This window comes from Gossypium raimondii, chromosome 11 (genome assembly GCF_025698545.1).
Source record: "Gossypium raimondii isolate GPD5lz chromosome 11, ASM2569854v1, whole genome shotgun sequence".
Taxonomy (NCBI): domain Eukaryota; kingdom Viridiplantae; phylum Streptophyta; class Magnoliopsida; order Malvales; family Malvaceae; genus Gossypium; species Gossypium raimondii.
In genome coordinates, this window is record NC_068575.1 from 49,526,126 (window position 1) to 49,539,842 (window position 13,717).

Sequence of the window (13,717 nt, forward strand, 5' to 3'; positions counted from 1 at the left end):
GTGTGAAAATCTTGATCTAAGATGAAAAACTGAATTGATTAAATGCCTTAATGATGGTGAACCGTATCATTAAGTAGTTCAAATTAATGACTTTTCTAAGTATGTATTTTGCTAGACTTGAGAAAGCTCTTACTTAACATGTTTCTTTTTGGAAAGGACTAATTAGATCATTTTTCTTAGTGCAATGGAATAAGTAGTAGAACCTCAATGTTGAGGTAGGCTTTGCGAGTTGATTTGACCATTAGTTATTTATAAGGTTTTGGAAAGGATGAAAAAGTAAATTACAAACTGAATTTATACAAATAAAATAATGTAATTTATTCAAATAACAACAAAAAGATAACAAAAATTATTTAAAGAACAAAATAAAATCAAATTTTAAAAATGAGATAAAAATATAGACTAAAACTAATCAAGGAAGATTTGGTCAAGTTGATATCATTAGTATGCCACCCTCGAGTACGGGGTTGAGGGGCAACACGAAACTTGATCAAAACCCAAATCGTTAATAGTTATTAAAATATTTAAAACGAGTAAAATTAATATTGTTATGAGTGAAAGGAGTTAAATTTTCACATAATTGCTTTGTTCTTGAGATGATTAGAGACCCTTGCTAGTCCATCCACTATTTTGTATACAGTGATCATCCGGTAAGAGTTTAAAGTAAGGGTTCATGATGTCGGTTATGGAGTTGCTTATTATTTGAGTGTATTTATAGTCGCTAAACATTCCATCATTCTTCTTCGTTTTCTTCTTATATCTCATTTATCTTTTTATTTTTCTTTTCAGTTTCAGTCAGATTCAAAATTTCTGTACAAATAGGAAGAATAAAGTTATTTCAGTTTCGCTTGCCGGCAGCTTTCTTATAAGATAAACTATTTTGTAGAAGAAAGAGCATAATGCAGAGCAAATCTAATCAAAGGGATAGATTCTGATAAACTTTGATGAGCAGGAACTGGCTGGTCACGAGCTTTCAGACAACATTGATATATGCTTGGGAGAAGTTGGCAAGATCATAGAAGAGTCTAGCGGGAGTTTGCCTTTGTTAGGCAATGCTGTGGAACCGTATATAGGCATAGAGCTCAAGTCAAGAGATGATGCAAAGGAATTTTACGTTGTTCATAGCAGGCGCATTTGTTTTAAAGTGCGAATCCATCATAATTGACGTTCAAGGGATGGGGTTAAAGGGTTGTTACCAAATTTGTAAAGATACAATGTATAGAAAACACAAGGTTCTGCCTCCCCCACCTATCACTGGCTTCAAGGGATGGGGTTAAAGGGGTTGTTACCAAATTTGCAAAGGAGCATAATCACTCACTGATATCAGTCTGCAGAATAATTTGATCAGCCTTCTAATTGCAAATCAAGGTGCATATGAGATTAGCTTTTACTGGTTCATGATATCACATCGGTATAAATGAGATGATCGAAAAGTAAGGATCGAGATTGGCGAGCCATCACTTTTTCAGGTTTCGTACCTAATCAAGTAGGAATAGAACTGTAGGCATGCTCAAGTACGGAGACGAAGTAAATGGTCCTTAATGTTTTCTTCCTATAATGGATTCTTTCTTTCAAGCAAATTGTAAATTCATAAAACCTCTGAACGAAATTATATCAGAACCAAGTGTTTGTACAATTATGAAGGAAAATGTTAAGTTGCTTTCTCTGAACCTAGATAATATCAATACATGGCAATTTGAAGAGACGGGTATACAATAGCAACGAGAAACTTGAGGTCGAGCAATTTGACATGCTTTTACAGATTCTGCCTGCTAGAAAAATGTCGCACATGCACCTCTTTCTACCGAAAAATGCCGCACTGCAACTTTTCCATGCATTAAGTACTGTCTATGCAGTCAAGCCTCAAAGGGGAAGCAAGAGTAAATGTACATCTACAACATCTATTATGAGAATTACACTAATCACGAATCTTCCTAACTCCTCTTTTTCTTTAGGAGTGAAGCAGCACGTAAAAACATCCGATCTACCTCATCAAAGTTTGGAGAGTTAACATCTTCCTCAGATGCCACTGGGACTTTAGAGCCCATTGTTATTTGGCGTAAGTGCTCCTCAAAATCTTCGGGCTCTCCATCACTTTCTACTGGAAATTTCTCAAATTCATCCAGAAAAAGCGGTTGTTCTTCCCTCTCCTCTGTCTCTGTGTCAGACTCGGTCTCAAAAATATCTGACAAGTCCTCAGAATCAGAAGCCAAAAGCAAATCTGTTTTGGATTCATTTTCTGTAAGTTCCTTGCTCTCATCCAAAAATTCTTTCAATTTATTTGAACCCTCCAGTGGCGTGCTTGAACTCTTCCCAGAACCCACATTCTGATCATCAGCGTTTGGCACATGTTGCACAGGATTGAAGTTGTTTGCAGCTTGAGCACGTAGCAACTCAAGGTCCTGCTCAAGCTTTGGGATGTACTTCCTAACAGCTCTAAGGCCATCCCTATATTTGGATTTATCAAGAGCCTGTACAGCAGGAATGAACAGAAGCAAATTTAAACAATCAACTATGGAAATCAAAGACATCGCAACCTCTCTGCTGGCAATAAACCAAATGGGAGCTTAAATAGCATGCTTGATCTTGTATTAAGAGAACATTCTCAAAGCTTGGGTTAGAATCATATAGTGGAGAAACAAAAATAATCTCAAAGAAGAGAACACTTTTCCAAGATACGGAAATTAGTACAAAGTGACTAGGGTGACAACCATCACATGTTTTCTTTACGGGAGAAATTAGAAGAGTCTCTCATATTAAGGAACTGTTTGTAAATTGTATGCTAATGATCCAGGATTCTTTAGATTCTAAATACTAGGGTGAAAAACAGAACGAAGCAAAGATAAGGAGAGAAGAAAACCTTCTTTCTAGAAAGAGTGACCCGGGGTGACATAATCTCTGTTGGTGGCTGAGAATAATTCTTCCCTCTGTACATAATTATTGTATTATCTTCATGAATGTCGAGCACAATCCCACCTGTCAATCTTGCAAGCTCAGCAGCAATCTCCTTGACTTCCTCCGGTGAGAATGTTTTAACCACCACCTTCAAAGTCTGATGTTTCTTCCAGTGGAGGTGCATGTTCAAAATTACACCCTGGTAAATTCCCCGTCTTCCTACTGGCACATAATTTTTGCACTTGAGGCCCATCTTCAAAAAGAAAAAGTGCTCTTCTGGAGTCAATATTTCTGGATCATGGGTTGTTTCCGATGATTCTGCGGGCTCAATCTTATTTAATGCTGTAGCAAGTCTTTCTTCTTTCTTCCGAGCCTGAAGAACAATTGGAGAAAATGCACGTGAAAAAAGTTTAAAACAGAAGAATCTTTAGGTACTAGCTGATATAAGACTATCTAAGCAAACCCAACTTCAAAATCACTCGATCTCTCACAAGAGAGAGAGAGTAATGGCTTGAAATTACCCAACCAAATGAACATGCAAGCATTTTAGAAGAAAAACTGGGAATACCTTTCTAAGTTTGTAAAGAATTTTTTCTTCAGCTGTCATTCTTTCATAATCTTTCTTCTTCTTCCACCTAAAGAATTTCAACCACCTTACTACAGCTCGTTTACCCTTTAATTTCTTCCTCTTTGCCTTAAGATTACCACTATAAGCATCCTTGATGCTAGAAACTCCCTCAGAATGGTTGACTGTCCCAACAACGTTTTCAGAAGCATTCAGAGATGGAGCTGAATGAATCCAGACATGCCTCTCAAGCAGAAACCTCTTTCTGTCATAGGTTGGGGAAAAAGCTTGCTGTGGACCAAAAGCCTTGCACATAACATCAACCAAACTACTTCATAGTTAGCACATTCGAATTTTTTCAGGATTTCTTTCTTTTCTAGTGAAATTTTCAGATGCACACACACAAATAGACACACGCGCAAATGATATATTAAACACATTCTTCAACAGGGCTAAAGCCTGGAAGGCTTCCATCTAACTGGTTATCTGATAAGTTTTTATCAGTATGTTTCCCAGAAAACAGACAATGGGCTTTTGAAAACTAGGGGGAAAAAGCATATAAAAAAAACAAACAACAGGATCCATACATTAAAGGCAATAAGATCATTTGAAAAACGGACATCATGAAGCCATTCTCCATTCTATGAAAGCAAAGGAGTAAAAGCTAACAAGGCTTTACAATGAAACCAAAGCCAAAGGGTTCTTAGTTGGATCCAATTAAATTTGTTAAAGAATATAATATAAGGGACATCAAATTCCCACTAAACCTTCTAAGATATCATATATTTACAACAATCAAAAAATCAATGTTGCATTAAGTTTTGTGAACATAAACTGTAACTCCAATGGAGATGAAAGCAACCCATCCAATACGAGCCCCAAAGATTACCCATTTCATGTTGAAAATCATCCCAAATTGCCAAAGACGGCCAAGCTCTTTTTTGTATGAACAGAAAAACAGAAGTGGGTTTGCTTCAGTGAATTAACACATTTCTTTTCAAACAGAATGGCATTGGAACAAAGAAAAGAACCCTATTACGGGGTTGGGAAACTGGTGGCTGCTGAGAAACTATTAAAGAATAAATCCATAGCCAAAGGAAAAAAAAGAAAAAGAAAAAACAGATTCAACTCCACTAAAAGACATAAAAGAACAAATACAAAGAGAGGTACCTGGCTTTGGGAAGGGACTCATTTGGGATGGAAATGAATGAATTAGAGAAAAGAATCAGGAGGCTATGAGATTTTCGGAGACCCACTGAAGCTGAAAATAAAACCCTACCCGCCATTTCTATGTCTCTCTTCTTCACTCCGTCCGGGTCTCTGCTCAGATTCTGCATTCGGCTTTGTAATTATAAGCTCTGAACCGGTTTAATACCGGCCCGCACGCACGGTTAGTAAAGGGTTGCGCCGAACCTTGAAATTCCACTCGAAATTTTGGACAGTTCGAGTAAAAGAACCCGAAAATAGGTTTGGGAAAAAATTAAGTTGATCTAAAATATAAGTTGGGATTTAGCTCAAATATTCAATCATTTTAAATTTATAATATATAATAAGTGAATTAATATTTCTTTCTACCATTAATATTTTAATAATTTAATATTTGAATTTATCAATATAATTATATTTATTATATATGTAAATTTTAAAACAATCCAATATATCATCTTTACCATATTAATCTAAAATACTATATATATATATTAATATTTATTGAACGATAGAAATTTCTAATTTATATCAAATTTGACATAAATAATTTATATGAATGAAATATAAAATGATAGTTTGATCATTATAAAATATTAATCGTATAAAGAGATACAAAATAATGTAAAAGATCCTTCCTTGTAATAATAATATATAATACTATAATGTAGAAATTAATATATATATATATGTTAACATGCTTATAAAAGTATATAAAATCATTAAATATTAAATTAAAATAATATAAGTATTTTAAAAAATTAAACAAAAATATGGGCAGGTTTAAAAGTAACTTAAATAATCATTTATAAATATGAGTGGATTTTATCAACATTTTAGGCTCATATTTTAAGTTCAAGCCGAATTTAGATAAATATAAAGTGTGCTAATATCATACTTAAACTCGACCTAAACTTGATCTCAGCCTAACACATGAACATCTTTAATCATTATTGAATATTGAATTCTGATCTCTAAATCTGAATTTCTCTTTCCCCTAATATTAAAAACACACCCCAAACCTCTTAAGGCCTAACCTTTAGATTAAATCCTATAATCTTTCAATTTTAACTTAAATCAAAATTAATACAATCTTATCCTTTAAGAATTAAATAACCATCATTCTTCCCTATGAATTTAACCATCTACTATTTGCACCTTTGCTTTATTCTCACAAAATAGTTTAGGGTCGACTTCGATTAAAGTTTAACAGAAAGGTTTTAGGGTTTAATTGAAGATTTGTTGTTTCAAAAACAAAATGTGATGTAATTTAAACGTTATTGTAATAAAACAAAAGGTTAGTTTGATGTTATGTTATGTTTTTTAATGTTATGTTAATAAACTTTTTGAATTTATTGATAATTCTTTCTAATGTTTGTTATAACACGTTGAATAAATACAAGTTAGTTGAAATAAATAAATAAGTTGTATAAAATTTAATTAAAAACAAATTATATACATTTAATCTATGAAAAATATATACAATCATTTGTTGCATAAGGGCAAATGAGTTCCACAACACAATTATCCACAGTTACATAATTGATTCCATTACCATAAGAGTTAGACTAGATCTTGAGTCTCACTTCAATCTTTATTTTAGGGCAATAAACTTATAGTTGTTTCAAAGTAGGTGAGAGAATAAGAAATACACGATGGGTCCATTGGTGAGTAACAATATAATGGATGAATGAGATAAGGTGTGTACCAACTCTCCATGCTCATTAGCATTTGAGCAAAATCGAGCTAAATACTTGAAACATTTAGCGTATTTGTCCTTACTAGGAAAAAATCTAGATTTGAAGGATCAACTTCATTGCCAAATAGATATGAGGTTACACTTGAATGGTATGTATGTGGGTTAGGTATTAGGTTTGATAAGTTCAACATGTGTTTGGTAATGTCTTTTTCAACGATTCGATTATATATGTCATTGCCTAAATTGAGAATATTGTCATTGTTGAATAAGATATAGTAGTCTATGGATCATATACCAATTGTAGTAATCCACTGATGGAGCAAAATTATTATTAGGATCCATGCACCCTCAATAATATGTTGAAGACTACTATTCCAATGGTCGAGCAGCTTTTGGTGAGTACTGAGCCAATATTGCTCATTCCTTCCACACAAATCAAACTAATAAAGTGTATTGAGGTTCCTTGGCCCCCTCTAAATGTCTTAGACCATCCTAAACTGCAGTAAAATCCATATGTGTCAAGACCATTTATGTGATCCCTTCATATACCCCAAGAAGCTAAAAATCCATGAGGGCATAAAATTTCAAATTGGCCTCAACAGATTTGAGGTCACACTGTAACAAAAAATAACCACATAAGATTGATTTGTGTGGGGAGAACGAGTGACATTGGCTCAATACACATTGAGAGTGGCTCAACCTTTGGGATGTTTGTCTTTAGCATTATTGTTGAAGGCGCATGGATCATGGATGATAATTTTGCACCATCAGTGATTTATTACGATTGGTTTAATATACATGGTTTGTCGTTTCATATTCAACAAGGACAACATCCTGGGTTTAGGCAACAATGCATACAATTGAGTTGTCAATAAAGACATCAACAAGTGCATATCAAACCTATCTAACTTGCGCACTACCTGAGTGTGTCTTCATAACAATTTGACAAATGTCACTAACCATTCAAACCCAAGTCCCCAATGAGGATGCCTACGCAAGTTATTTCTCGTATTCAACTCAATTTTTTAGAGATGTTAGTAAGTACATGCACCTTATCTCATCCATCCATTGTATAAAGTAGCCCCCTTAAGTGATGAACTTTTTTTTTCTCCTACTAGTGTTTAAAGTAGGTTTAAGTTCATTGCCTCATGATGAAGATCAATGTGAGACTCAATATCCAATTCAACATTAGAAAAAATTACTAACAAATAAAAAAAATACATAATTTTTAAATTACAAATAACAGATTAAACCTTACCACCTTCCAATTGAACTTTAATTGAAGTCAGCGGTTAAATTTCAAACATGATCTTTCACAAATGTTTAAGCCTCGTTGAAATACACAAATATCTTTGAAATTAATCATAAACCATATTTAAGGTTAGTTTAGAATATATTTATATATTTGAACAATTTTTTCCCCTCCACACATCAACTGAAACCCTAGAATTTGTTTCCCTCCACATATCAACCTGAACTCAATGCGGCAATTCCACCTCCTTTAATCATCTGCTTGAACTCCTTGAAATTAACCATTCCATCTCCATCCACATCCACTTTCTTTATCATCCTCTTGCAATCCTCTATCGTTCTTCCTTGCTTCAACCCCAATAATGCCAAAATCGTTCTCAACTCCTCATTTGTACTGAATCTGTCTCCGTTTTGGTCAAATACTTTGAACGCTTCTTTTATGTCCTCTTCCTCATCTCTATCATCCATTATCGTTTGATACAACGCTCCGAATTCGTCGATATCGACGTAATTGTCTCCATTCACGTCGATCTTTTCAATCATTTGGCTTAATCATTGTCAGCGATGAAGATGCCTAGATTTTCTAACGAATAGCTAAACTCTTGTTTTGTGATGTTACCGTCTCCGTGTCTATCGAACATTCGATGAAGTTTTGTAGGATCCATCCAAAAAACAAGTAAAATGTAAATTTTAACAAGAAAACAATGTTGGAAGCTCAAAGGGAAAAAAATTAAATAATGAGAGAATGTAATTATTAACAAGGAAAATTCAAAGGGACTAAGTGAATGAGATGAAGAAAAATAAGAATAAGGTGGGAGTGGAGGAAAAATGGGATTTTAACCATCCTAATTCCACACTAAAAAGGTAAAAAATATGGTTTAATGAAAATCAATGGTTATCAATTTAGATCTAAAATTAGAGAGTAATTAGGAGTCGGTTTGGTGTTTTGGTATATTTAGGCTATTTTTATCGCATTTTTATAAGATAATTTTAAATAAAATTTATGGAGAAATATAAAATATATTTATAAGAATGTAAATCTTATATCATATGTTCATAAAATATTTTAATTTTACAAGTAGAGTTAAAATATCGTTATATAAGTCATCTTTAAAATTTTACTATCTTATTTGGTTACTCGTACAATAATTTAAGAAAATGCTTATAATACGAAGAAAAATAATTTAGGTTAATAAATAACGGTAGATAAATTTAAAATCATCTTACACAAATATTTTACTTTGTTTGATTATGGTATTTAACAAGTAAAATATAGGTATTATTTTATAAAATATCACTTTTTCCCTTAATGAAATTACAGCACCTAATAAATCAAACTTTGAAAAAAATTTAACACAATAAATCAAAATTTGAAATTTTAACACTATCACCGCTATATATATTTCAAAGGGTTAAGTTATCGCTGATTCGATAAACTCAAAATAGTCTAAATTAAATTTGTTTATTAATTAAAATTTTAATTCATTAAATTGAATTTTTCCAAATGCAAAACCAATCAAATTACAATTGTTCATGATGCCCACACTTACAAGTTGTAATTTTCTTTCCTATTATTAATAGATTTGAGGTTAATTTGAAAATATTATTCCTTTATATAAAATAATTTAATATAATTTTTAATAAATGGCTAATTTCACTTAATCTAATCTTTTTTCTTGAATTTTCAAATTTAGAAATCACTCTTAAACCCTAAACCCCAATCAACAACCAACTTATTGTCTTGAACCTAATACAAAGTTAATCAACTTGGTTTTTTGTATAATTCAATTCTATTTCTTATCTTTCGAATCAAATTATTTCTTTATTTGCCCTTATTTTCGCATTTAGTTTTGTTATTTTTAGCTTTGAGCTTCCTAATTTTAGTTATTGTAAAGCCTATAAAAGACTAGAACCATTTGGAGTTATACATTAATTTAATAAAAAATCATCTTCTCTCATTTAAGTTAAAAGCTCATTTTTCTCTCTTTCCCTACTTGTAAGTGCAATAGTGGTATCCGAGCCAGGTTTGTTCTTGTTAGCTTAGAAAAGGTTTCACCTATGGCCTCAGAAAGTAGTTTTGTTCAAGCAGTCATTCCCTGTTTTGATGGTTACTATGACCATTGGAGTATGTTGATGGAGAATTTACTATGATCAAAGGAGTATTGGTTAATTGTTGAGGCAGGTATCGAAGAGCCTACGGAAGGAGAACCTTTGGCATATGCTTAGAAAGCAGAGTTCAAAGCGAGAAAGCTGAAAGATTGAAGGCGAAAAATTATCTATTTCAAGCTATTGATCTTCCCATCTTAGAAACTATTCTTTGCAAAAAAAAATACTTCTAAGGATATATAGCATTTCGTGAAGAAAAAGTGTCAAGGCTCTGTTAGAGTGAAGTGAGCACAACTTCAAGTCTTGAGGAAGGATTTCGAGACTCTACAAATGAAGGAAAGAGAATCTGTCACTAACTATTATGCTAAAACCATAGAGATTTGTAACAGGATGTGGTTTCATGGTGGAAAGATGGAGGATGTCACCATAGTGGAGAAGATTTTGCACTTCATGACACTGAAGTTTAACTATGTCATTTGCGCCATTGAAGAGTCAAAAGATATAGATGAATTGCAAAGCTCTTTGTTGGTGCATGAGCAAAAAATGAATCGTAATTCAGCCTCTAAAGAATAAGCTTTAAAGGCTTCTACTTTTATTTCTTCTTGCAATTTTAGAGGAATGGGTAAAGGTAGAGGTCTAAGTAGAGGAAGAGGAGATCGATGTAGTAGAGATGATGGCAACAGAAATGAAAACAGGAATTACAAAATCAATGATTACCAAAGTAAAGAAAAAAAACGAGATTTTGATAAATCCAAGATAAAATGCTTTAAATGTCAAAAGTTTGGTCATTATCATTTTGAATGTTTTACTAGGCTACCAAGTGACAATGATGGACTATCACATTTTGTTAAGAACAAGGAGAGACATTATTGATGGTGGTTCAAGTTAAAAAAGAACCCAAGCTAGAGCCATATGTTTGGTATGTAGATATAGATTGCAATAACCATATGTGTGGAAGTAAATCATATTTTTTGTATTTAAATGATTATATTTGTTCTACAGTCAGCTTTGGTGATTGTTCTACTATAGATGTCATGAGAAAAGGTAACATCAATATTAGAACTGAGAATGGTTTTGTGGAAATCATGTCTAATGTGTTATATGCTCTTGCTTTAAAAAACATTTTTTGAGTGTTGGTTAATTGTTGAAAAAGAGGTATGTTGTCGCTCTTAGAAAAGGTGCCTCGAGATTTCTAATCCATTTAGAAATTTGTTACTATTGTGAAAATGAGTCAGAATAGGTTGTTTCCATTGAAGATTAAATATTCTTCATGGCTATGACATTTTCGCTATGACCATTTAAACTTCAGTGGTTTGAAGATACTTGAAAAAATGTGGTGACTTATCTTCCTCCAATTATCTCTCTCCCTAATTTGTGAAGAATGTGTTGTTGGCAAACAACATTGATCTCAATTTTTCAATGACAAAACATGAAGAGCAAAAGATGTATTGAAGTTGGTGCACTTAGACATTTATGGGGTAATAAATCCAATTTCTGATAGAAGTAAAATGCATTTTATTACCTGTATTGATGATTATTCTCGTAAAACTTGGGTTTACCTTCTACAAGAAAAATTAGAGGCTTTTAATGCATTTAAAAGCTTCAAAGCTCATATAGAAAATGAGAATGGAAAAATCATTCAGGTTCTCCAAACTAATCGTGGTGGTGAATATTACTCTAAGGCGTTTGAATTTTTTAGTGGCGTTCATGGCATCCGAAGAGAACTCACAACCTCTTATGCACCATAACAAAATGGTGTATCGAAAAGGAAAAATAGAATCATTGCCAACATGGTTTAAAGCCTACTAGCAAGAGGGAGAATTTCAAAGGTTTTTTGGCCAAAAGCTATAATTTGGAGCATCTACATCTTGAATAGGAGTCTCGCTCATGCTCTTCAAAATGTGACTCTGAAGGAGGCTTGGAGTGAAAGGAGATCAACAGTAGATCACTACAAAATTTTTGAGTGCATTGCCTAGGCACATGTCCCAAAGGAGAAAAGAAATAACCTTGATGATAGAGGTGAGAAGTGCGTCTTTCTTGGTATTAGCAAAATATCAAAGGCATACAAATTGTTCAATCTTGTGACAAATAAGGTCATGATTAGCCAAGATGTTATGTTTGATGAAGAGAACACATGAAATTAGGATGAAGCACAACCTACTCAATTCCTTTGTGATAATGAAGTTGAAGAAATGCCGAATAATACTTCTCCACCAGCCATTAAAGTATTGCCTACACATAGAGAAGAAACTAGTGCAGTAACTGAAGCACTTCATTGTGTTCGAAGAAGGCCCAATATGGTTGCAAGATTATGAAGTAGTCGAAATTGGAGAAAATAATGATACAATTACTCATTTTGCATTATTTGCATATTGAGACCTAACAAGTTTTGAAAGTGTTGTCAAGGAGACAAAATGGAAAAAAGACAATGAATGCTGAGATCGAAACAATTGAAAGAAATGATACTTGGGAGTTGACTGATCGTCCTAAGAGGCACAAAATCATTAGAGTTAAATGGGTCTAAAAGACAAAGCTAAAGGAGAATAGAGAGGCTGACAAGCTAAAAGGTACAAACAAGATTATAATTTAGACTATACAAAAGTTTTCGCCCCAATTGTAAGACATGACACTATCAAATCAGTGATTGCTTTAGCAATGTGGAACTCTTGGCCTATCTTCTAGTTAGATGTAAAATCAACATTCTTATAGATACTTGGATGAAATGGTATTTATTAAACAACCCCATGATTATATTAAGGTTGGAAATAAGCATAAGATTTATCTATTAAAGAAAGCTCTTTCTGGACTAAAACAAGCTCCACGTTATTGGTATGGTCACATTAAGGGTTATTTTTTAAAAGTGGGGTTTCAAAAGTTCCCATATGAACACACTTTTTGTTCAAATTGAAGATAATGGGAAAATGTTGATTATGTGGTTAAATGTTAACAATCTTATTTTTACTGAGAATGATAGGGTAAGGTTTGATTATTTTAAAAGATCTATGATAGATTAGTTTCAAATGTTTGATCTTTGGAAGATGCACTATTTTCTTGACCTAAATGCAATATTATGATGCAGTTTCTCCTAAAAAAAATATGTGAATATATTTTTAAATAAATTCAAGATGATAAATTGCAACTCTATCAACACTCTAACAAAGTTTGGCTTAAAGTCAATTAAAGAAGGAAATGGGACGAAGGTGGATAGCACACTTTACAAGCAAATTGTAGGCAGTTTGAGGAATCTAACTACTGTGAGGCCAAACATTATGAGTCTTATTAGCAAGTAAATGAAACGTCCAACCAAAAAGCATTTATCAGCTGTCAAGAGAGAATCCTTCGTTACTTATAAGGAACAAAGAATTTTAAGATTTTATGCAAGAAAAGTGAAACGTCAAACATAATTGACTTCACCAACAATGATTATGCAAGAGATTAAGATAACAAAATGAGCACTACAAGCTATACTTTTATGCTTGACACAATGAATTTCATGATCATCTAAGAAGCAATCAATTGTTACATTATCAAGCTCAAAAGTTGAATTCATTGTTGCTACAAGCATATCATATAAAGTTTAACCTCCTACTAAACCTTAACAATGAAAGAACATTTCAACTAGAGTGGATCAAATTGATGTATTTTACCAAGCTCTCGAGTTAAAATAATTTTTCAAATTCAAGAAAATATTTAACCTTTGACGTTAAATGATTACATTTGATAAATAAATTATTCCTAAAATTAAAAACTACCAAATATGGTTAAAGATTCTTTTTCATATTTAAGTTTTTGAACTTACTGATATTAAGTATTGTAACACCTAAAACTGGATTACATGACAAAGGCAGCCAGTTTTTTCTCACTAGTTAGTCTTACTTGCCAAAATAATCTACATGAAATACTTTTGTGATGGTAAAACAAATGTTCAAGTTCCCAAAACATTTTGCTTTACATTTTTTTTTGTTGCTGATCTGACAAAAAAAATTGATTTTGCA

The 13,717-nt window shown here is 32.7% G+C and overlaps 1 protein-coding gene and 1 pseudogene across 2 annotated transcripts; both read right to left on the bottom strand.

The window, feature by feature from the left end:
* Positions 1-1,580: 1,580 nt before the first annotated feature.
* Positions 1,581-4,905, bottom strand: LOC105803351 (uncharacterized CRM domain-containing protein At3g25440, chloroplastic). Of its 2 annotated transcripts, none has more exons than XM_012635478.2 (4): positions 4,631-4,905; positions 3,464-3,788; positions 2,861-3,268; positions 1,581-2,471 (listed from the first exon to the last, which is right to left on the bottom strand). In XM_012635478.2, exons 1-4 carry the CDS (start codon positions 4,795-4,797, stop codon positions 1,935-1,937), a joined length of 1,437 nt encoding a protein of 478 aa, XP_012490932.1. In that variant the 5' UTR covers positions 4,798-4,905; the 3' UTR covers positions 1,581-1,934. The 2 variants fall into 2 exon arrangements, with proteins under 2 accessions (XP_012490932.1, XP_052479030.1); XM_052623070.1 differs by having other exon boundaries at positions 3,464-3,766; positions 4,631-4,777.
* A 2,923-nt stretch (positions 4,906-7,828) lies between these two features.
* Positions 7,829-8,281, bottom strand: LOC105803352 (calmodulin-like protein 3; annotated as a pseudogene).
* Between the last annotated feature and the right edge of the window lie 5,436 nt (positions 8,282-13,717).

What these genes read in the sequence shown, in the direction of transcription:
- LOC105803351 (XM_012635478.2), bottom strand. Translation starts at nt 4,797, where the DNA reads ATGCAGAATCTGAGCAGAGACCCGGACGGAGTGAAGAAGAGAGACATA. An exon ending in GAGTCCCTTCCCAAAGCCAG is followed by an intron (nt 3,789 to 4,630) that starts GTACCTCTCTTT and finishes ACTATGAAGTAG; the next exon opens with TTTGGTTGATGTTATGTGCA. An exon ending in TTCTTTACAAACTTAGAAAG is followed by an intron (nt 3,269 to 3,463) that starts GTATTCCCAGTT and finishes ATTGTTCTTCAG; the next exon opens with GCTCGGAAGAAAGAAGAAAG.